Here is a 24,079-nt window from a genome sequence, read left to right on the forward strand (position 1 = left end):
TAAAGGGGTATTCTCAAGTTTGGAAGTTACCCGCTATCCATTGGATATTGGATAACTTCTCGATTGCCAGGGGCCCAACTGCAGGGACTCCCACCGATCCCAAGGATCGGGGCTCTGAAGAGCTCCATGTGCATAGAGTTGTGGTCAATCATGCGCACTTCACTCCACTCATTCCTAATAGGACTGCAGGAGATAGCCGAACGCTGCACTCAGCTAGTCTTCAGCACTCATTATTATGGGACTGGTCATGATCAACCTCCACATCAGGGATCTCAGGATTGTGGGGGGTCCAGCGGTTGACCTCTAAGCGATAGTAGATAACTTCCGAACTTGAGAGTACCCCTTTAATGCCTAGGGAAGCTTGAGCTGTAAATATGGTCTTGCCACTCAGACTTTTCTTACTTTTTTTTTTTAATTCTAAAGGGTTTGTCTCGCCTTCTCTCTTCAGGGTCGCACCGTGCGCTCCTCGGCCTCTTGATTTATTGCTTGCCGGGGGGCGGTGAGCTCCGAGAGTTTGACAATTCGGGTCAGGTGCACAGTTGCACTGCTGGTCCGAATTGTGCGCTCACTCTCACATACTGCAGCATCAGAGAAGCCCAAGAGGACTGAGAGATCCGGCCAACTTCAGAGTAGCGCCTGCATGCTCTAAAGCATAGAGGCGGCAAGTTCCTTGCCTAGGTAACCGGCCACTCTGAGACTGCAAATGTGGCCGGTAACCTTGGCAATGAGCTGTATACAGTAGAATTAAAATCTCTCAATTCTTGAACAGAGAGGATTTTTAATTGCAAAATTGCTTGCTTTTACAAGCATTTTGCACTTTTGCCCATCAATGAAGAAGAGACAACCCGATTTTGATCATTTTGTAATTCATATTAGACCCCACTCAAGCTCTTGTCTTTCTTGCCCAAAACTGTATTATACTCCATATGCGGTCTGACAAGTGATTTGTAAACTGGCAGAACTATAATCTCATCATCCCGGGATCTTACTTGCCTTTGCAGCAGCCACCTGACACAAGCTGCTATCAGTTATATGTTTTTATACAATACGGCATGTAGCCACTTCTCAATTTTTCATATACTCTGACATAATTCCTCAAAATCTCATGACTCCTTATCTATGTGGTCACATAGTTTTTTTGTTTTTTTTTACACTTGCAGCATGAAGCTGGGAGATGGGAAGATAGAGGCTGGAATTTGGGGGCCGGCTTCATTCTGAGGTGGGACTTGATAGAAATAACATCACCTAACCAGAGGGCTGAGCCATTGATTCCAGCTCTACTCACATTGCCGGCTATGAGGAGAGGAGACAGGGCACAAAGCTGGGTCTACTGCTAGATTACATGTCCTGGGGCCAGAACACAGGGGCGTTTGTCACTAATGACTGGATATTGCTGGTGTGTTCATAGCAGGGAGGGAGACGGGGGGCAGTGGAGGAAAGGAAAGACCTCGGGAGGACATAGGATACAACTTTTTATAGGAATATTGTATATGCCATTCTTTGTCTGGATATTATTGGAGATTTGTGGGTTTGTGAATGCTGCAGTCGTGGTATATAGTTGGGTTGAAGAAAGACACAAGTCCATCAAGTCTTTAAGTTTCAGAGACCTTGAGGAAAGATCTTCACTCTTGGTGTCCAAAAATTTGGTTCAGATTTTGGGTCACATGCTACGGACCTAGTTCATGAGTTGAGGTTATAGGTATAGGATCCAAGAGCGGGGTGTTAGGTGGATGAGCCAAAGGTGAGCTCCGCAGGTTAGGTTTAACTAAGAAAATGTCTCCTCTATGGACATTAGTCTCCATATGTCTCCTCTCCCTCTGCACCTCTTCTGTTCCTCGTATTTTCCGTCGCCAGGCATCTAACTGCCCACGAGTATGTGAGCTGTCACGATGCCCACGTCCACAGTCACCATGCCAGGCGGGAGAGGTGAGAGACTCATGCGGTTGCTGCCCGGTATGCGGGGCAGGTGAGGGAGAGTCTTGTGGTCATCGTGGTGCATCTCCGTGCGGAGAAGGTCTGGAGTGTGTCTTACCTGGCGTTGGAGGCACTGCCAGGAGAAGAACAGGAGTATGTGTCTGTAGTACCAGCGAACCAGTATGCGGAAGTGATGGCAAGACCTACAGGAACCTGTGCCACCTGAAAGCCGAGAACAGACGGGCAAGACTGCAAAATTCTCCACCTGCCATTCACATCCAGAAGGGGCCTTGTGATACCGGTAAGAAGCTGTACTAGGGGGCACTACAGTGGGTGGGTGACCCGTTGGGCAAAGTAAGATAAATCTCTCCACCACTTACATTTTTCTTTCTTTTTACATGGACAAAAATACAAAAATCTGTCAAAAATTTGAGTTTATCATATTACAATCATCACGGTGCTATCTATAATACAGCAATGTGTTATAGGTGAATCCACCGCACTCCAAAAATAAAATGCGTTATTCTCCTCTCCTCTATAGATGTAGCAGAGACAAGTTGGTTATTTAAGCCTTTCTATTTGAGTTTTAAGATAAGTTAATAACTCAAAGCCAAAGACTTTTAGGAGTTGTCCACCTTTGGGGACAATTTTTCTTTTTACTTAAATGCATGTAAATTGGGGCTAAAAAACGAAAAAAAAATAGTTTGAACTGGGTTTCATAAAACATTTTGCCTGCTATAGCCTCTGTGTTATACTGTCAATGGCTGGCTGCGGAATGAGTTAACTGAGAATCCATCGTTGAGCCGTCTATGATATTCTGATGGGGAGTTTGTAGCTGTTTTGCTCGTCTTAGCTGCTTTATGATTACAGACCGTTCATTGTTTGAATGTGCAGGAGAACAAAAAGTTTTTACAAACCAAACGTTCAAAATTTGTAATGGAATCCAATTGCAAAAAATATTTTTAGCTCCAAAATGCATGCACAAAGATGGACAACCCCTTTCAGATAACTAATTTGGCTGTGCTCCATCTGTAACCGAGAGAGGATGAATGTATTAAGCCCTGATCATCATATATTATCTTGTGTTGCGTTAAAATAATAAAGTAGATGTAAAACAGGGGCAGTGCAAAGGAGGGAATCCCACCCTGTCAAGAAGTCAGGTGGATACAGATGTGCCCACTGAACTCCGTGGGAGTAAAGCCACGAGCCCACTTGTATTGTGAACTAGGCAGTAAGTTATATTATACCGTCATATGATTTCATACAGAATCAGGCAGGAAAAAGTGATCCATCAGTCAGTGCATCACGGAGATATTGTCTCCTTCTCATGTCAGACTTGCTGGGAGCATTGCAAAAGATGCCATGAGGAGCGCCATGTGTCGTGTGCACGCAGACACCATACGCTGGCACACAAAGATGCCTTCAACCCCGGAGCTAGCTCTGCACCTTATGAAAACATATGCAGTATCATAAATCCTTTGCTTTGACCTCCTTCAGTCCAGTCCCCAAAAACAGATCTTTAGGATGAGCACAGATGGAAAATATCTGCAGCAAATCGGCAGCTAGTGCCTCCTGGGTCCAACAGGGGTCCAAGCAATGTAATCTTTGCCCACAGCTAGAAAAAAAAAAAAAAAAGCAGCTATCGGAAAGTCATCTCTTGTCATCTCTTCTAACCTGGATAGCCGTTGACTATAATCAATGGTTTTGCTGGTGTTTCCTAGTGATGTGACTGCCCCTTTAAATATCTTCCTTCGGTGGTATTCATTCAACTTTATTTTAACATTCACCCTATTATCCTACATTACAATATTATGATCTAAGATTTCCTATCCATTATGTGTCAAACCAGGACAAAAAGTGTGAGGATTATAACAAACAGCACCCCATATCTCAGCTTTCTGGACTGCTGAGTGTGAACTGTGGGAACATTAAAACAATATGCAGTAAAATGCCTCCAATTAAAAGCTCACTTGACAGAAGACGGGACTGTTAAGCAATTGGTCCATGTTCTTGGACACACAAGTCCCCCAACCAGTGGAAAAACTAGATTCCACTGGGTCCTGATGCAAAATTTGGACCTGAGCCCCCACCTGCATGTTCGTCAGATGATCTTGTGAAGACATACATGTTTGCCCTCTCATGTAGCAATGTCCCCCATCCTGTAATAATGATCCCGATCCTGGCCCCTTCCTCTAATAATGTCCCCATCCTATGTTCCTTTCCTGTAATAATGTCCTCCATTCTGGCCCCCTCCTGTAATAATGTCCCCCATCCTGGGCCCCTTCCAGGTATAATATCCTCCATCCTGGTCCTTTTCCTGGTAAGATGTCACCCATCCTGGTATAAGGTCTCCCTTTCCTGGTATAATGCCCTTCATCCTGGCCCCTTCCTTTAATAATGTCCCCATCCTATGTTCCTTTTCTGTAATAATGTTCTTCATCCTGGCCCCTTCCTGTAATAATGTCCCCCATCCTGGGCCCCTTCCAGGTATAATGTCCGCCATCCTGATCCTTTTCCTGGTATGATGTCCGCCATCCTGGGCCCCTTCCAATAATAATGTCACCCATCCTGGTATAAGGTCTCCCTTTCCTGGTATAATGCCCTTCATCCTGGTCCCTTTCCTGGTATAATGTCTCCCTTTCTTGGTATAATGTCCTTCATCCTAGTTCATTCCTGGTATAATGTCCTCCATCCTGGTCCCTTTCCTGGTATAATGTCTCCCTTTTTTGATATAATGCCCTTCATCCCGGTCCTTTCCTGGTATAATGTCTCCCTTTTTTGATATAATGCCCTTCATCCCGGTCCTTTCCTGGTATAATGTCTCCCTTTCTTGGTATAATGTCCTTCATCCCGGTCTTTTCTTGGTATAATGTCCTCCACCCTGGGCCCCTCTGATTGGCCGGTAGCGTGTATTGGAGTGCTGGCACCCAGGGGAACTCTGGGCCACAATACATTTTAGCTGAATGGGCGTCATCATTATGCCCTGCCCCCAGCCATGTCATTGTGGACATTGCTTTATACACTGGAAATAGAAAATGGTCTTCCTAAAACTGTTCCCGTAAAGTTGGAAGATACAATTGTCCACAACGTCTTGTGCTGAAGGATTAAGATTTCCTTTCGCTGGAACTAAGGGGCCAAGGCTGACCCTGAAAAACACGCTTATAGCATTATCCATTCTCCGCTAAACTGTACAGCGGTCACAATGCAGTCAGGTGGGTAACGTTCTCCTGACATTCACCAAACCCAAACCCGTCCATCAGACACCAGATAGAGAAGTGTGATCCGTCACTGCACAGAACACGTCTCCTCCAGAGTCCAGTGGTGGCGTCTTTACACCACTCCATCTAACGCTTGGCATTGTTACGTAGTATCCACTTCGTGGCTGAGTTGCTGCGGTTCATTCTACTTCTCAATAATATCACTCACAGGTGATGGGCGAAGGAAGAAATGTCAGGAACTGAAATGTTACCCTGGTGATTCCTATTACAGGACCGCGCTGGTATCAGTGAGCCCTGCACCACCGTCCGTTCTGTCACATGTTAGTAAAGGCAGACGGTATGGAGGGGGGAACTGATTGGTTGCATTGGGCAACAAAGACAGGTTATCTTACAGGCTATTTTAATGAATATGTCCCAATTATAAATTGGCACGATTTTGGTAAATTAATTAAAATTTTGTCTTTTTTTTCCAATTCTTAATCTTACTCATTTTATAACTGACAGCCAGCTCTACAGTGCATCAGTGTAGAGATGGCTGTCAGTCACACACATAGGCACACACAGAATGACAGTCCCATACTCATTGATTAAAAAAAAGACCTACTCATCCACTACGATAACCTCCAACACAGTGATGTCTCCACAGTTTCCCAGCACACATAATGAAACCCCCACAGTCCCACAACACATAGCATGACCTCAACAGTCCCCCAACACAGTATCATTACCCACATAGTCCCACAACACAGTATGATGGCCCTCACAGTCCCAAAACACAGTATAGTTGCAGCCACAGTCTCAAAACACAGTATAAAGGCCCCCATACAGCACTCCACACAATATAATGAGCCCCACACAGCCTTCCACATAGTATGATCTCCCCACACAGCCCTTCAAACAGTATAATGGCCCCCATACAGCACTCCACACAATATAATGGCCACCCCCACAGCATTCCACATAGTATGATCTCCCTCATACAGTATAATCACCCCCACACAGCCCTTCACACAGAATAATGGCCCCCATACAGCTCTCCACACAGTACAATAGCCCCCACACTGCCTTGCACAATATATATGGCCCAAAACAGCATGATCGCCCCCACACAACCATCCACACAATATAATGGCCCTCACATCACAGTCCAAATAGTATGATCATCCCCACAACCCCACACACAGTTTGATCATTCCACTTTCCCCCTACAAACAGCTGATGGTCCGAAAAGCTCCCCACACTTTATGATGGCCCCACATCCCCCTAAAAACAGTATGATGGCCTCACAGTATTTATGCACATACAGAATGACAGCCCCATATTCACTGATTAAAAAAAACTACTCACTCACTATGATAAACCCCCAACACAGTGATGTCTCCACAGTTGCCCAGCACACATAATGAAACCCCCACAGTCCCACACCAAAGTATGATGGCCCTCACAGTTCAAAAATATAGTATAATTGCAGCTACAGTCTCAAAACACAGTATAATGACCCCCATACAGCACTCCAAACATTATAATGACCCCCACACAGCCTTCCACATAGTATGATCGCCCCACACAGCTCTTCACGCAGTATAATGGCCCCCATACAGCCCTCCATAAAGTACAATGGCCCCAACACAGCCCTTCACACAGTATAAAGACCCCCATACAGCCCTCCACACAGTACAATTGCCCCCACACAGACCCGCACAATATATTCGCCCTCACACAGCATGATCGCCCCCACACAACCATCCACACAGTATAATTGCCCCCACATCACAGTCCAAATAGTATGATCATCCCCACAACCCCACACACAGTTTGATTATTCCCACTTTCCCCCCACATACAGCTGATGGGCCCGAAAGATCCCCACACTTTATGATGGCCCCACATCCCCCTACACACAGTATGATGGCCTCACAGTATATAGGCACATACGGAGTGACAGTCCCATACTCATTGATTAAAAAACAACTACTCACCTATTCCCTGTTGCTCTGGTCTCTGCAGCTTGTGTTCCGAAGGTCCACACAGCGGGCGTGATGTAGTGATCGCGGTGCTGAGATTTCAGAGATCAGAAACAGAGAGCTGAAGGCCATCTGTTCCATCATTGCTTTCAACTGTATCGGCATCCAGCATGCCGATAACCCTGAAAGTGTGAAGCCAGGTCCTCTTGTCTCATGGGCCCTATAGCATGCCACCATTAGCGATACGCCACTGCTCCCAGGATAACAAGTGTCGGAGATAAGGATTGGGCATTGTTAATGATATTTGTTCTTAGAGGAGAATAAGTCCAGAGTCTGGAAACTTCTTTTTTCCCTTTTCAAATTGAGTATTCATGTGCCAAAAGCTACCTAATATACATCACTCATTGTAAACTGTTTAGAACCCATCATAGTTCGGCCATGGCTCATTGACAGGGCATGACCAAGTCCACCCAACAAATTAATCAATTTATGCTACAAAAGTGACGTAAATTAAAAGTGAAATATTGGTGGCATTTTTGGGCACACAACATGTTTTGATCACCTTGTATTCCATTTTTTAGATTTTTATATAAGTGACATGAATCTCTAATACCACAGTATACAGTACTACAGTATATAGTATTTCAAGCTAAGCTTCATAGAAGGCCCAAAATGACAGTGACAGAGGTCTTCAGTAGACCCCCACACCCCCTCTCCCCGAGGCCAAGGCAACTCATCAGCACCGCGATTACATCGGTAGCCAATGCACATGTGCAAGTGAGCAATTTAAGCTGTCAGGGACTTGCAGCAGCATCTAAATGATTAAACAGCAGCGATCGGAGGTAGACCTGTTTACTGCTGTGAGAGGCAGGTGCTGGCTGTATAACACTGCCGCATATAAAGTGGGCTCAGCACCTGAGCCCGCTCCTTATACCCACACCTGACATGCACAACAGATGTCGGGTAGTGGTTAAAGAGGTTGTCCAACATCTGACCACAGGTTGTGTGTGATATCTCAGCTCAACCTCATTCACTTCAGTAGAGCCAAGCTGCAATACCAGACAAAACCCGAAGACATGTGTGGTGCTGTTTTTTTCTAATCCTGTACAAAAAAGACTAATACGTTTTATTATGTACTCTATATCCTAAATTTTGGAGATTCATGATAAATTATTTCCTGATGTCGTTAGTTAGGGTAGACACTCATAAAACCACTTGAAGTTTCTGGACCCTAATGTAAAATCAGTAACAGGGCCCCAACCACCAACTATAAAACCCAGGTGTATTCTTACATATCGCTGGACCTTTGAGGCCCCACAGGCTCCAGGTTGTGGGGACGTCAGCTCCCTCAGCACCTGCAATGGTTACTCCTCTTCATAGAACCTTCTGGATAATTGCCACCATTTCTTTAGTATTTTGTACGTGGGTACCTCAGTTCAGGGCGGGATTCTCTTTTCTTGGAAATGTACATTAGTGTTGGTAAGGAAGCGAGCCGCAGGAGCTAGATGTGTTGATCATGTGTGTCGTAGCTGGAGGTGACAGGCAGCTTTCTGCAGGGTAAATACCTTTTGAGTGTGTGTTTGTGAGTCAGTGTCATGCGAGAACATGCTGGCTGAGCTCATGTGGGGGATATAAGGGAAGCCTGTAATATAAAGACTCCTGGTGCATGTGCGTGTCAGGAAAAGAAAGGGCCCGGGATATATTTTATACCTGATCTGACCAATCATGATATCTTCTGTAGGCGTAGCGGGTTGCTGGAGCCCAAGGCAAGTCAAGTACTGCACCTCCTAACCCAGTACTAAAGCTCCCGGAGTGCCCCTTGAAAACATATAATGCCTCTTGAATGTCCCCTTTTAAACAAATAATGAGCAGACAGCTCCCTTAAAAATTAATAATGACACCATTATGCATAAGAAAAATAAAATATAGTACTCTTCATTCCTGCACAAAAAGCAAGAATCCAGCATAGGCCTGCAACCTACAGCTGGAGTTGGTCCCCCCTTTTGCAGCTATTATGGCTCCCACTCTTATGGAAAGACTTCCTACAAGATTTGGCATGTGTCTGTGGGAATTTTTTCCCCTTCATCCAGAAGAACATTTGTGAGGACAGACACTGATATTGGAGGAGAGGCCGGCTCATAATCTCCGATCTAGTTCATCTGAAGGTTGTTAGAAGGGGCTGAGGTCCGACCTGTTGTGGCCAGTCATGTTCTTCCACATTTGGAAGAACTGAAAGAGAATGAAACTGAAAAGGAGTAGATATAGATTAGATATTAGAAAAAAATTGTGACAAACAGAAGTAGTGCTGTTGCAGAGTGTGACATGCAGAAGTAGTGCTGTTGCTTTAAAAGCATTCAGCAACTATCTATTAGAAGTAACACAAGCACAAGAGACAGGAAGTGCTGTACTCCAGAAGCATCCAGCAACTAGAGGGGTTAACACAGTCACAGGAGAAGGGGAGTGTTTTAGCAGAGCCCCAGGGGGATTGTGAGGAAGTTGTTTACTGTCACGCCAGAACTGAAGAGAAAGGTGGCTTATGATCTGCATCTCACAGAAGGCAAAGGAACAGAATTCAGGTCAGGAGGGAAGCTAAACAAAGGTCAGTTAGATTCCCTGAGCTACCAGTGTGGAGTATTATCGGCCAGGAAGATAAGGACTGTAAGAAAGCCTGTCATAGAGATCATCTCCCTCATCACACCCTTCCCCCCTCCATCTTCATGCAGGATAAAGAATGCAGTGTATTATTGAGTCCTTGTGAAGGAAAAGCCTGTGGTTGTGTATGCATTAAAACTGTGCTGTACTGTGCTACGGGATAATAAACTGTGTACTGCTGTGCTGCAAAGGAGACTGTACTGTTATTACTGGAGCCTGTTGCTCAAAGAGACATTTGCACTGCACTGCCGTACATCATTAAATGTTACTGTTCTACAGTTTATGAAGACTTATCAGATGTGTCTGGTCAGCAACTGAATCTATCATGTGCCTGAGAGAAGCTACAGCCTATGGTCGCCCTGAGTAACGGTTCCCCCAGGATTCCAGTGAATTCATGTAACCGGTCTCGTCTTTATCTGAACTTAGGCGGCGTACGTCTAGCATTGGTGGCCCGTACGGGGATCATCATAGAGACCCTCCAGTGCCACTTCCAAGAGGGAACCTTAAATCACCAACAAAAGAGAGGACTGCCAGTGCTGACTGGGAGGAAGTAATAGGAGAACTGCGAGCCGAGTTGATTGAGGTGAAAAAGTTGATTCGTTCCAGGCCAGAAACAGTATACCTCAGACCCAAGAGTGGGTTACAAAACAGAAGATACCCAGCTTGTGAAGCGTGCCGTTCATCAAATTAGAGTACGGTGTGTGTCCACTGTCTAAGATGTGGTGAGGAAGGACATTATGCCAAGGAATGCCAATGATCACGATCGTTTGGGTTAAAAGACAGGAGGTTACCAGTGCGGGGCGACTGGTAACCGCGACATGGAGGAGGCCCCAGAAGCAAATCCAAATCTCACCTAACCCCAGAATGGCATATGAGGTAAAACAGCTGCGTCAGTACTATCCCCAAGTGTGTTCCCGTCTACAACAGCTGCAAGGGAGACAGGGACATCAGTGACTTAATGCCCAGTGCAGAGGTCAAACAATGTACTCCTAGGAGGAGGATTCCTCGGTCAGTAAAGATAGCCTCATCAGCCTAATCAGTGAAAGGTGCTTTATACAGTGCCATCTAGATGGACTCCTCTAGTAAAAGCACTGTTAGACACAGGAGCCCAAGCGAGCCTTTTAAATGAAGAATGGAGAAGGCGCTACCTGCCACACACTTGCTTTCGGCCACTAAAAGAACTCTTGGGACCAGTGGAATTCCACGGCAAAGACGTCAACCAGACCGAAATCCCTTTCATAGGCTGGGTGGAAGTGACTTTACAACTCAGGGCCACGAAGAACAGCAACACCATTGAGCTTTTGGTACCTTTTCTCGTGACCAGTGATCCGAACGTGGCAGAAGATCCTATCCTGGGTTATAATATAATCAGTGAGGTCATCACGAAACACAAGGCAGTGGTGCTGGTGGTGGATGCAACTGCCACATCGCTCGCCATACCCAACGCCGTGGCGAAAAACGTGATTCATAGAGTAAAGAAAGCACTGAATACAATGGACCTAAAAGAAGTCAAGGTAGACTTGCGCCCAACCATCATCCCTGAAAACCAAATGGTGGGGGTGAGGTGTGGAGTCCGGGTAGAACCGGGAAGAAAAGTGCAGAAAAGACTGTTCATGCCAAAAGACTCCTCAGAACTTCTGGAAGGCCTAGTTCAAGGTGAGACTGTGCTTACGATCCCTACTGGTGGTTTTGCTCTAGTGACAGTACCGGTGATTAATATTATGAAACACGAAATTAGACTAGATCCAAAGACTGTGTTAGGTCACATCGAAACCATTAAAATGGTATATCCAGCCAGTGTGAGACCAGTCCAGGGGTTTACAGTGAATTCAGTCTCCCCACCAAGGAACAGGAGTTGCCCAGGGAAGGAAAATGCGCAACCCACCTCGGGGTCCTGGGATCCCCCAGTACCCCTGGAACACTTGTGTGCTGAAGATCTAGCGGTAGCAAAATAGATGCTGAGAGAAGAGTGTCATGCGTTCTCCAAAGATGACTCTGATATAGTCTGTATCCCGTTGTTACATTTGAAAATCTATTTGAAAGACACGACCCCATTAACCAGAAGTTACATGTCTGTGCCAACACCATTACATTGTGAAGTGAAAGAATATTTGCAAGATCTCATCAACAGAGGTTGGGTCCAAAAGTCGAAGCTGTCTTATTCCTCTCCTATTGTATGTGTTAGGAAGAAGGACAGTACGTTGAGATTCTGTTGTGATTACCGGGAACTAAACCGAAAGTCAGTACCTGATCGACACCCGATATCAAAGACCCAAAATATGCTGGATAGTCTATCAGGAAACACCTGGTTCTCTGTCCTCGATCAGGGTAAGGCATACCACCAAGGGCTTGTTGAAGAGTCCAGTAGACCTTTGACAGTATTCATCACAACGTGGGGATTATATGAGTGGATCCGCATACCGTTTGGGCTCAGTTCAGCTCCAGCAGAATTCCAGAGGAGCATGGATACATGTTTAGAAGGATTGAGGGACGATATCTGACAGCCGTACTTGGATGACAATGTGGTACACAGCAACACCTTCTTGGAGCATGTTGAATATGTGAGGACCATATTACAACGGAACAACACTGAGTTAAGTTGACCCCAAAGAAATGTGAACTGCTCAAAAGACAAGTCCGATTTCTAGGGAAAATTGTGTCCGGAGAAGGGTATACCATGGACCCAGCAGAAATTGCTCCGGTAACGGCCTTAAAAGACAAGCGGCCCTCTACCGTTGGGGAGTTGAGGCAGATATTAGGATTCCTCTCCTACTATTGTACTTACGTTCAGAACTTCTCCAGGATTGCGCCCCACTATACCTTCTATTGGGGGGGTACAACAGAAACAACACCACCCATGGAGAAAAAGAAGAACGCAGGTAGGACAGGGCTTAAAAGAAACAACGCCGTTTCGTACCAACAGCCCATTCCCTGGACAGCAGACCACCAGGAGGTATTGGAAGACCTAGTAGACTACCTGGTAAAACCACCCATCTTGGGATATCCTGATTTAAACTTACCATTTGTTCTTCATTGTGACGCTTGTCAAGTTGGACTGGGAGCTGTCCTGTATCAGCATCAAGATGGAAAAATGAGAGTCATCGGTTACGGTTCTAGAACATAGACAGACGCCGAAAAGAATTACCATCTACATTCCAGAAAATTGGAGTTCCTGGCATTGAAATGGGCTATCTGTGAACGATTAAGAGATTATCTCTACTACAGCAAAAAGTTTGAGATATACACAGACGATAACCCTTTGACCTAAGTCCTTACTACAGCCAAACTGAATGCAACGGGTCAGAGATGGGTCGCTGTACTAGCTGACTTCAATTTCAGCATCAAGTACAGGCCAATAAAATGCAATGCGGATGTTGACGGATTGTCAAGAATGTCACTAGAGCCTGAGGAGTTCATGCAAGAATGCTCAGAGGAAGTCAATCTGGAAGCAATTGAGAGCACTACCCAAGCAGTACAAGCTTATCAGGAGGAAGACACACCATTGTGGTGTCCGTTGACGGTGGAAACCACCATAAAAGCGAGAGAACAAGATCACTCCCGGTCAATTCAACAACTACCAAAAGGGAAAATTCGTAGAGCACAAAGGGAAGATCAGATAATTGGTAGAATACTACTTTATGTGGACAAATCGGTTTCCAAGTAAACGGGAGAGAGACAATGAGTCACCAGCAGAATCTGTTTTCATTAAAGAATGGACGAAGCTCTACCTCAGTAAAGACAGTATCCTGTATTGTAAAGGAGGACAAAACCGGCAGTTTGTACTACCTAGAGTATGCCGTAGGTTGGTCTTCAAAGAACTCCATGAAAACATGGGACACCTGGGAGTGGAATGGACATCAAATTTGATCCATGAATGCTTCTTCTTTCCATACATGCAGAGAGATATTGAGAGGTACGTGACCAGTGAGTGTGGGTGTCTGAAAGATAAACGTCCCAACACATCAACCCGGGATCCTATGGGCAACATCCAAACTATGTACAGTATCTGTTTGAGATGGTCTCAATAGACTTTCTACAACTCGAGACGGCAAGGGTGAGTACAAATACATCTTGGTGGTGGTGGACCATTTCACTCGATTTGCTCAAGCATATGCCACCACCAATAAGTCGGATCGAACAGCAGCAGAGAAGATCTTCAATGATTTTGCTTTGAGGTTTGGGTTACCTACGAGGTTACACCATGACCAAGGAAGAGAATTTGAGAACCAGCTCTTTGCCAAGCTAGGAAAGTACTGTAGAATTCAGAGATCCCACACAACGCCCTATCACCCGGAAGGTAATGGACAAGTGGAACGTTTTAACCGGACATTATTGTCGATGTTGCGCACTTTAACAGCTGATGAGAAGAAAGACTGAAAGAGTTCTCTGTCAAAAGTCGTACATGCCATTAACTGTTCAAAGAGAGATGCAATGGGTTACTCACCCTTTTTCCTACTGTATGGACGATCGCTAAGACTGCCAATCAACATCATGTTCGATACTCCAGTGTCAGAGACTTACAGAACGTATCCGGAGTACGTTCGGAAATGGAAGGAAAGGATGGCAGAGGCATACAACATAGCGTCCAAAGTGGTTACGCAAGGACAGAGCAAGAGTAAGGACTACTATGATCGAAAATGTTATGGAGCAGAATTGGCACCGGGAAGACGGTGCTAGACAAGAATGTACGTGAGAAAAGCAGTCCAGGAAAATTTCGTTTGTACTGGGAAGACAAGGTGTATGTGGTCGTAAGGAGGAAAGCTGATGACAGCCCAGTGTATGAAATCCGATTGGAAACGGGAGACAAGAAAACCAGAATAGTCCATCAGAATTTACTACTACCCTGTGATTATCTCCCACCACAACAAGACTTCCCAGAAGTAGACCGACATCGTCCGAGGGAAGTGGATAGTGACCTTGAAAGTTCCGATGTAGAAGAACACACCGTTGTATTTCTCGGACCGGCAAGGAGAGGGAAGTACCATCCTCAGGAGAGTGAACTAAGTCCTGAGGCTCCAGAGTTCATACCAAGGAGTACAGATGAAGTCCAATTCAGATCTGATGATCGAACACCGGCCCTTGAAGAGGCAGATCGACACTCAGGAGGAGCGGAATTACCAGACCGTGTGGAAACAAGCGACTCAGGAGAAGTACAGGAACTTACAGAGGCAGCTCCAAGAGCATCTGAGGAAGCACGGGAAATGAGTGCGGTGGAAGAAACTTCTGTGACCGAAGAACCCGTGGTCTCTGAGGAACAACCCACCAGGAGGATGTCGACTTGAGAAGTGAGGAGGCCTGTGATGCTGACGAATGAGATACTTAGTGAACCGAGTCAAGTGCCAAGGACTGTCGACTGGAAACAGGTATCTCTGCCTGCGGACCAGGTAAGCTCACTTGAGTGGTATTGACCACAGAGAGGCAGTATGGAAGATGTTGCCTGGTGGAAAAACTTGTTTTCATGCTTTGATTTTCCTTAAAAGACTTTGTAGAAACAAAGAACTGTTAAAGCATAGAAAGAGAGCTGGTTGAAGACGTACGAAAAGCTCCAGCTGAAGAGATGCTGATTGTTTTAATTGTGTTGTTTATTTCTTACAGGCATCCTACAAGAAAAAGGTCGTAAGATTAGGTTGTTATCGATGTTTATGAACGTTATACCAATTTCACAATGCCAATTTGTATATAAAGTTATCCAACTTTCATCACTGTCTCAGAATTGGTCAGATTGACCAATTAAGACGAATGTCGAGGACGACATTCAAAAAGGAGGGAAGAGTGTGACATGCAGAAATAGTGCTGTTGCTTTAAAAGCATTTAGCAAATATTAGAAGTAACACAAGCACATGAGACAGGAAGTGTTGTGCTCCAGAAGCATCCAGCAACTAGATGGGTTAACACAGTCACAGGAGAAGGGGAGTGTTTTAGCAGAGCCCCAGGGGGATTGTGGGAAAGTTGTTTACTGTCTGGCCAGAGCCAAAGACAAAGGTGGCTTATGATCTGTATCTCACAGAAGGTAAGGGAACAGAATTCAGGTTAGGAGGGAAGCTAAACAAAGGTCAGTTAGACTCCCTGAGCTAACAGTGTGGAGTATTATCGGCCAGGAAGATAAAGACTGGAAGGAAGCATGTCATAGAGATCATCTCCCTCATCACACCCTTCCCCCCCTCCATCTACATGCAGGATAAAGAATGCTGTGTACTATTGAGTCCTTGTGAAGGAAAAGCCTGTGGTTGTGTATGCATTAAAACTGTGCTGTACGGTGCTACCAGATAATAGACTGTGTACTGCTGTGCTGCAAAGGAGACTGTACTGTTATTACTGGAGCCTGTTGCTCAAAAAGACATTTGCATTGCACTGGCTGTACATCATTAAATGTTACTGTTCTACCGTTTATGAAGAATCTTGTCAGATGTGTCTGGTCAGCAACTGAATCTATTGTGTGCCTGAGAGAAGCTGCAGCCTATGGTCGCCCTAAGTAACGGTTCCCCCAGGGACGAATTCATGTAACCGGTGTCGCCCCTATCTGAACTTATGCGGCGTACGTGTAACACAATGAAGGTGATCAATCAGTGGAACAGGAGGCCACGAGAGATGGCGATTTCTCCTTCAATGGAAGTCTTCACACAGAGGCTGGACAGACATCTGTCCGAGATGGTTTAGTGAATCCTGCATTGAGCAGGGGGTTCCACATGATGACCCTGGAGGTCCCTTCCAACTATAACATTCTACGATTCTATGATTCTACATGAAACTCTCCCAACTATGTCTTTATGGACCTTGTACACTGGGCACAGTCATGGGGAACAGAAAAGGGCCTTCTCCACACTGTTCCCTCAAAGTTATTCCCTATCCTATGTATAGGAGATAACTTTCAAACTTGAGAATACCCCTATAAGATTTCCCTTCACCTGAAAACTAAGACCTGAACCCAGTTGATAATTATAATCTGTGAGTGACCTGAAGAGGGCGCTGTACACAGGAGATGCCCTCACAATCTAACAGACTTGGAGCTACTGCATGGAAGAGTGGGCAAAGATTGCCAAATCTAGATGTGCCATGCTGATAGACTCCTACCCTAAAAAACTTAATGATGTCATAAATTCAAAGAGTACTTCAACATAGTATTAGTTTCAGGGTGTGTTTATTTATGCAACCACATTATTTTACTTCTTTATTTTTATTTTTCCACCTGAAAAGATTTCAGTGTATTTTTCAATTGGATTTTTTTTTGGAGTTCTGAAATGATTCTTCTTGGTGGAATATTTTTTAGATGACAAAAACTGTAGACATTTTATATCTACTGTAATGTACATCTATATTTAATCCATTTAGATAGAGGACACATTTTTGCTTTGCTTAATTCTTTGACAGAATAGCCAAGAACTCTCCTTTGTTTCCATGATGCGGCAATGTACATGCTTGACCTCCATTCTGTTTCATTCCATTCAGAGCTGATGAATATTATTGACTGGAGTACCCCTTTAAAAACTATTTTATTGCTTTATATTCAGTTTTGTTTTTCCAGGGAAGTGTAAGAATTCAGGAGGAAGTAGTCTCTAAAAAAGCAACTTTTTCCTACTTTTAGAATAAAGTTGACAAACAGTCTAATATCAAATAAATATAATCTAAATCACTCACCACCTATTTCATAAACTATATTGCTCTAAAAAGCTATGATGACATGGAACTTCTCCTGTGAAATCATCTACTTTTAGATTTATTTGGCATATTAACAGCTTTAAAAATATTTTTTCAAGGTTCACATTACCCCAACAGCCTGAGATACAAGTTTAATTTCATAGCTGACGTGGTGCAGAAGATCGCTCCTGCCGTTGTCCATCTGGAACTCTTTAGAAGGTAATCATCAAGACCTGAGTTTCATGGGTGAGATCCAATTAGGAGTTGACTAGTTCACATTTATAAGAAGCCAACCAATAAATTGGGCTTTTTTTTTTTTTATTAAGGCTAACACTAGAAATAGACTCAAAGATATACCAACTTCTTTGTAGACGTAGTCATCTTTAAAAAAAAAAAAGGTTAACCGTCGTTTTCATTTTTATTTATGCAAAAATCAATAGTACGCATAAAAATAAGAAACTTTTTAATACATCTTATCAGAGAAATCTGCTTCTATCTCCTCTTGGATTGATTGTTCTCTCTCAATTAATGGATAAAATTTGTATTCAGTGAAGACAGATTTTATTTCGTTGCTGAGATAAAAGATGACAGTTGGTGCTTATAAAATTCAATGGAGAGGGGAGTAGCTAGAGGCCGACACAGACTTTCTACTGCAAGTTTCATAGAGTTTTCTGAGCACCAACTGTCATCTCCCTTCTCACTAATGGGAAAATCTGTTTTCACTGAATATCTATTTTAGAGATTTTATCCATTATTTGAGAATAAAAGATCAGTCCAAGAGGAGAAAGAAGCAGATTTGTCTGATAAGATATAGTACAAAGTTTCTTATTTTCATGTGTACTATTGCTTTATGAACAAAAAAAATAATTAAAATGACGTTCCACGCTCCCATCGGCGCACGTCTGTGACACGCCAATGAGTTGTCATGACAGCCAAGGGTCTGCTGAAGACCCCCGTACCTGTCATTATTATCCTCCTGTTCTTACCGGCTCGTGGCTGGCGTTCATAGCAGATCATGATTTTAGCTATACATAGCAGTGCATCAGTGAGCAGGAGACCAGGACTCACAGGCTTTCTCGATATCTGAGCAGGACTCACAGGCTTTCTCTATGTGTGGGAGGGGGTAGTAGGATTCACAGGCTTTCTCTAAGTCTGAGCAGAAGAACAGGACTCACAGGCTTTCTCTATGTGTGGGCGGAGGTAGTAGGACTCACAGGCTTTCTCTATGTGTGGGCGGGGGTAATAGGACTCACAGGCTTTCTCTATGTGTGGGCCGGGGTAGTAGGACTCACAGGCTTTCTCAATGTATGGGCAGGAGAACAGGACTCACAGGCTTTCTCTATGTGTGGGTAGGGGTAGTAGGACTCACAGGCTTTCTCAATGTCTGGGCAGGAGAGCAGGACTCACAGGCTTTCTCAAATGTGTGGGCAGGGGTAGTAGGACCACAGATTGTTCTGTGTGTGGGCGGGGGTAGTAGGACCACAGATTGTTCTATGTGTGGGCAGGGGTAGTAGGACCACAGATTGCTCTGTGTGGGCGGGGGGTAGTAGGACCACAGATTGTTCTATGTGTGGGCAGGGGTAGTAGGACCAAAGATTGTTCTGTGTGGGCGGGGGTAGTAGGACCACAGATTGTTCTATGTGTGGGCGGGGGTAGTAGGACCACAGATTGTTCTATGTGTGGGCGGGGGTAGTAGGGCCACAGATTGTTCTATGTGTGGGCGGGGGTAGTAGGACCACAGATTGTTCTGTGTGGGCGGGGGTAGTAGGACCACAGATTGTTCTATGTGTGGGCGGGGGTAGTAGGATCACAGATTGTTCAGTGTGGGCGGGGGTAGTAGGACCACAGATTGTTCTATGTGTGGGCGGGGGTAGTAGGACCACAGATTGTTCTGTGTGGGCGGGGGTAGTAGGACCACAGATTGTTCTGTGTGTGGGCGGGGGTAGTAGGACCACAGATTGTTCTATGTGTGGGCGGGGGTAGTAGGACCACAGATTGTTCTATGTGTGGGCGGGGGTAGTAGGACCACAGATTGTTCTATGTGTGGGCGGGGGTAGTAGGACCACAGATTGTTCTGTGTGGGCGGGGGTAGTAGGACCACAGATTGTTCTGTGTGGGCGGGGGTAGTAGGACCACAGATTGTTCTATGTGTGGGCGGGGGTAGTAGGACCACAGATTGTTCTATGTGTGGGCGGGGGTAGTAGGACCACAGATTGTTCTGTGTGGGCGGGGGTAGTAGGACCACAGATTGTTCTGTGTGTGGGCGGGGGTAGTAGGACCACAGATTGTTCTATGTGTGGGCGGGGGTAGTAGGACCACAGATTGTTCTATGTGTGGGCGGGGGTAGTAGGACCACAGATTGTTCTATGTGTGGGCGGGGGTAGTAGGACCACAGATTGTTCTGTGTGGGCGGGGGTAGTAGGACCACAGATTGTTCTGTGTGTGGGCGGGGGTAGTAGGACCACAGATTGTTCTATGTGTGGGCGGGGGTAGTAGGACCACAGATTGTTCTATGTGTGGGCGGGGGTAGTAGGACCACAGATTGTTCTATGTGTGGGCGGGGGTAGTAGGACCACAGATTGTTCTGTGTGGGCGGGGGGTAGTAGGACCACAGATTGTTCTATGTGTGGGCAGGGGTAGTAGGACCACAGATTGTTCTATGTGTGGGCAGGGGTAGTAGGACCACAGATTGTTCTATGTGTGGGCGGGGGTAGTAGGACCACAGATTGTTCTATGTGTGGGCGGGGGTAGTAGGACCACAGATTGTTCTATGTGTGGGTAGGGGTAGTAGCCCATACTCTGTGGTGTGAGTGGTAAATCGGGACTTACCGACTTTGTAATCAAGGAATTAATCAATCTAATGAAGAAATTCTTGTTAATAAGAAGCCAGGACCTGTGCGCCAGGTGCTGGGAGTCAGGGAAATAGGAGGAATGCCAAAAAGGCACCTTGCCTTGGCCAGGCCATGGACAGTTCAGCCACAAGACTGGATAATAGGTGAATTGTGCTCCTATAACACGTAATATAACCGGTGTTTTCTTGCTGTAGGTCTCCGTTCACTGGCCAGGAGATGGCCGTGTCCAGCGGCTCAGGATTTATTGTGTCTGAGGATGGACTAATCGTAACAAACGCACATGTTCTCACCAACAAGCAGAGGATTAAAGTAGAAGTAAAAAACGGGGCTCATTACGATGCCAAGATCAAAGACATTGACCAGAAGTTGGATATCGCACTTATTAAGATTGACCCAGATGTAAGTACCAGAGACCGGCCTGTTATCCCACTAATAATAGGGCAATTAAAAAGAACGGAATGGGCCGACGGTTACTTCCGTATTCCTATACACCCTACCATGGAACCCCTAAGTGTGCGTGTGGTTTTGGGAACTTGTTGCTTGCCTCTTTTTAGGCCACAAATGGTAAGATGGAATGGGGGCCTTAACTACCTTAATTTCATGCGATGAATCATGGATGCCAACAACCATTTTAAAAAAAAGTTAAAAACAGCTTTACTTGAAGTCTTGAAAAAGTTTCCCAACATCTGGTATATGGCATGTATTTCTTTAACCATTTCTTCCGCATAAGGCAGAGGCCCATATCTTCGTTTTTGTCATGCATGTGTAGTAGTGGGGAAGGAAGTAGCTTCCCTCTGGCATCAAAAGGGTTAAAGAGTATGTTCCCCAGGGCCGGCGTCAGCACCCCGCACACCCGGGCAAGTGCCGGGGCCCTGAGCAGGCGGGGGGGCCCACTCACCGTCGGGGACCCCGGCGCGCTATGGGACCTGTGAGCGGTGTGGTGCCAGTGTCAGCGCCCGCTCTCCCCTCTTTACACCGCGCTCTGTCTTGAGCCGTCACAGGCAGCGCAGAGCGGGAAGACACCGGCGCGGGTGAGGGGCCCAGGGGCCCGGAGCAGCGGCAGCAGGTGAGAAGTTAGGTGAGTATTTGATTTTTTTTTTTTATATGTATGGAGGCATGGGGCTTTATATGGTGGGCGAAAACAAGTGACATCCTGCATGGGGCATTATATGGGGGGGGGGACAAGTGACATCCTGCATGGGGCATTATATGGGGGGGAACAAGTGACATCCTGCATGGGGCATTATATGGGGGTGGAGAGGTGACATCCTGCATGGGGCATTATATGGGGGGGGAGTGGTGACATCCTGCATAGGGCATTATATGGGGGGAGAGGTGACATCCTGTATAGGGCATTATATGGGGGAGAGGTGACATCCTGCACGGGGCATTATAAGGGGGGGAGAGGTGACATCCTGCATTGGGCATTATATGGGGGGGAGAGGTGACATCCTGCATGGAGCATTGTATGGGGGGGGACAAGTGACATCCTGCATGGGGCATTATATGGGGGGGGGAGGTGACATCCTGGATGGGGCATTATATGGGGGGGAGAGGTGACATCCTGCATGGGGCATTATATGAGGGGGAGAGGTGACATCCTGCATGGGGCATTATATGGGGTGGAGAGGTGACATCCTGCGTGGGGCCATTATAAGGGGGGGTGACATCCTGCATGGGGCATTATGTGGGGGCCAGTATTCTGTATGGAGCGTTATAAAATGGCCAGTATCCTCTATGGAGCGTTATATGGGGGCCAGTATCCTATATGGAGCATTACATGGGGACCAGTATCCTGTATGGAGCATTATATGAGGACCAGTATGCTGTATGGAGCGTTATATGGGGACCAGTATTCTTCATGGAGCCATATATGGGGCCCATAATACTGTATGGAGGACTATACTGTCCGGTCTGCACTGTGCGTTGAAAGAATTCCCCAGTTTCTGAGCAATTGTAGAATTTACAATAGATATAGCTCATGTAATGTAAGAAGTGAAATCTTCGGTATTGTACTATATATATCTATATTTCTCTGCTGTATCTGTGCATCATGAATCGTGGTATGTGTTAAAGGGGCCCACTGAGACTCTTTCGCCCAGGGCCCACAAAAACCTGGTGCCGGCCCTGATATTCCAGACGGTTAGATCTGTCTGGGCTGCAGTTAGGTCCCCTTAAGGGGTTAGTTGTGATAATCCAGCCCAGTAGAGTAAAGGGGAACCCAGTGCTATGGTTGGCCACAGGATGTGAATAAATGCTCTGTCCCTGATGTGTTTCCTTGTGGGCTGTAGTATTGGTAACCAGCCACAAGATACCGCTGTCTCGGGTGCAGATGACAGGTTAAGTCTGCCAGTAGTATTGCAGACATGAAGGACAGTGAAGGGGTTAATTGTGTGATGACAGCCCATAGAGGGTGGGCACATTAGGAAAATCTTTGGTTAGGTTCCAGAACCAGGAAGTGAGAGTTCAGTGTTGTGTGGTAACTGAGACAGGCCAGACAGGCTCCGTATCTCAGACAGCAGATCACCAGAGAGAAGAATCCCTCCACAAGAGTCCCCTTAGCCAGCCTGGGAAACTCAAGAGAGCCATTGAGGACCCGGGGACACATTCTGTCTGCGGGCTGCAGAAGAAGTCAGGACTCAAAGATGTGTGGAGAACTAGGATCCGGATATACTGACATTGGTGAGGAAGATTCTCTAGGACTAGAGAATAAGGCAACAGAGATGCTTCACTTAAAGAGAGAACCAGAGCTGAAGTTGTATCCAGTACCTGTGGGAAAGATGACAACCCGTTGAGCCTTATCCATTATATCTGCCAGTAAATATTGTACATATTCCTCTTCCCCAAGTAAAGTCCCAGTTATGGTTATGAACCTCGTGTCCTCTGAATTTATTGCTGCCCTGGTTCCAGAAGAGAAATGCCTGGAGACAGACGTGACCGACTGGTCTGAAGTAAGTGGAAAGTACCACATACACTGCAGCACATCAGAGGGAGTACACACCTTGTCTGTAGGGTGCCAGAGTGAGCAGGGGCCACAGATTGCCCACGACTACCTCGCTGGGGCACCTTACACACGCACGTGGCACACATGGTTTGTGGACCCACTGTGCCACGGGGCCAGGCTTACCTAGGAGGGGTGTGGCTAAGCAGCTACCAGGTGTTCACTGGAGCTCCTGATGGTGGAGTCAGGCTTGAGCTGCAGGTAGCCGCCACTCCTAGGCAGTCCCTGGTACTGCAGCTGCTGACCCCAGGGGTCAGTTTTGCCGATACTGTCGGTACGGCTTCAGGTACTGCCGAGGTGGCTTCAGGGTTCAGGTTCCACCGGTGTGGCTTCAGGGTTCAGGTACTGCTAGGACGGCTTCAGGGTTCAGGTACCGCCGGTGCAGCTTCAGGGTTTAGGTACTATTTGATGTGCAGATCTTAGATTATTTTCTCATGCCGGTCCGGCATGAGAAAACAATTGCAGCATGTGGCTCCAATATTCGGATCACGCGCACCCATACCCGTCTATGGGGGCATGTGAAACATCGGACTGCACTCAGATTTCAACTGAGTGCAGTCCTATGTACTCAAACAGAGACAATGGAAAAGATGGACCACTCCAGGCCACTCCGTGCAGTGCGATGTGATCCTTGTACGAGCTATACGGCCGTCTTTCTGCGCCCTTCCACTAGCAAACTGGTAGGCTGCACCAAAATTCATAAGAGGAGCCTAGGGAAAAAAAAGCACCATGGCTTCTTGTGTGGCTTCCACTTAAGGAACCAATCTGCATAAAAAGGAAAGTCATTTATAGATACATTATATAACTTGGCTTGTGCAGAACATGAATTATAGCTTGTATTAT

The 24,079-nt window shown here is 46.0% G+C and overlaps 1 protein-coding gene across 1 annotated transcript in view; it reads left to right on the forward strand.

The window, feature by feature from the left end:
- Positions 1-17,563: 17,563 nt before the first annotated feature.
- The window catches only part of LOC141166837 (serine protease HTRA1-like), a 37,168-nt gene continuing 30,652 nt past the window's right edge, over positions 17,564-24,079 (forward strand). The window contains exons 1-2 of the mRNA XM_073653931.1: positions 17,564-17,602; positions 20,430-20,634. Of these exons, the coding sequence (XP_073510032.1) occupies positions 20,452-20,634 (183 nt within the window). The 5' untranslated portion in view covers positions 17,564-17,602; positions 20,430-20,451. The remainder of the gene's footprint in view (positions 17,603-20,429; positions 20,635-24,079) is intronic.

The sequence above is a fragment of the Phyllobates terribilis genome, unplaced genomic scaffold (assembly GCF_046119375.1).
Source record: "Phyllobates terribilis strain yellow unplaced genomic scaffold, ASM4611937v1 Scaffold_11__3_contigs__length_659146591, whole genome shotgun sequence".
NCBI classification, from domain to species: domain Eukaryota; kingdom Metazoa; phylum Chordata; class Amphibia; order Anura; family Dendrobatidae; genus Phyllobates; species Phyllobates terribilis.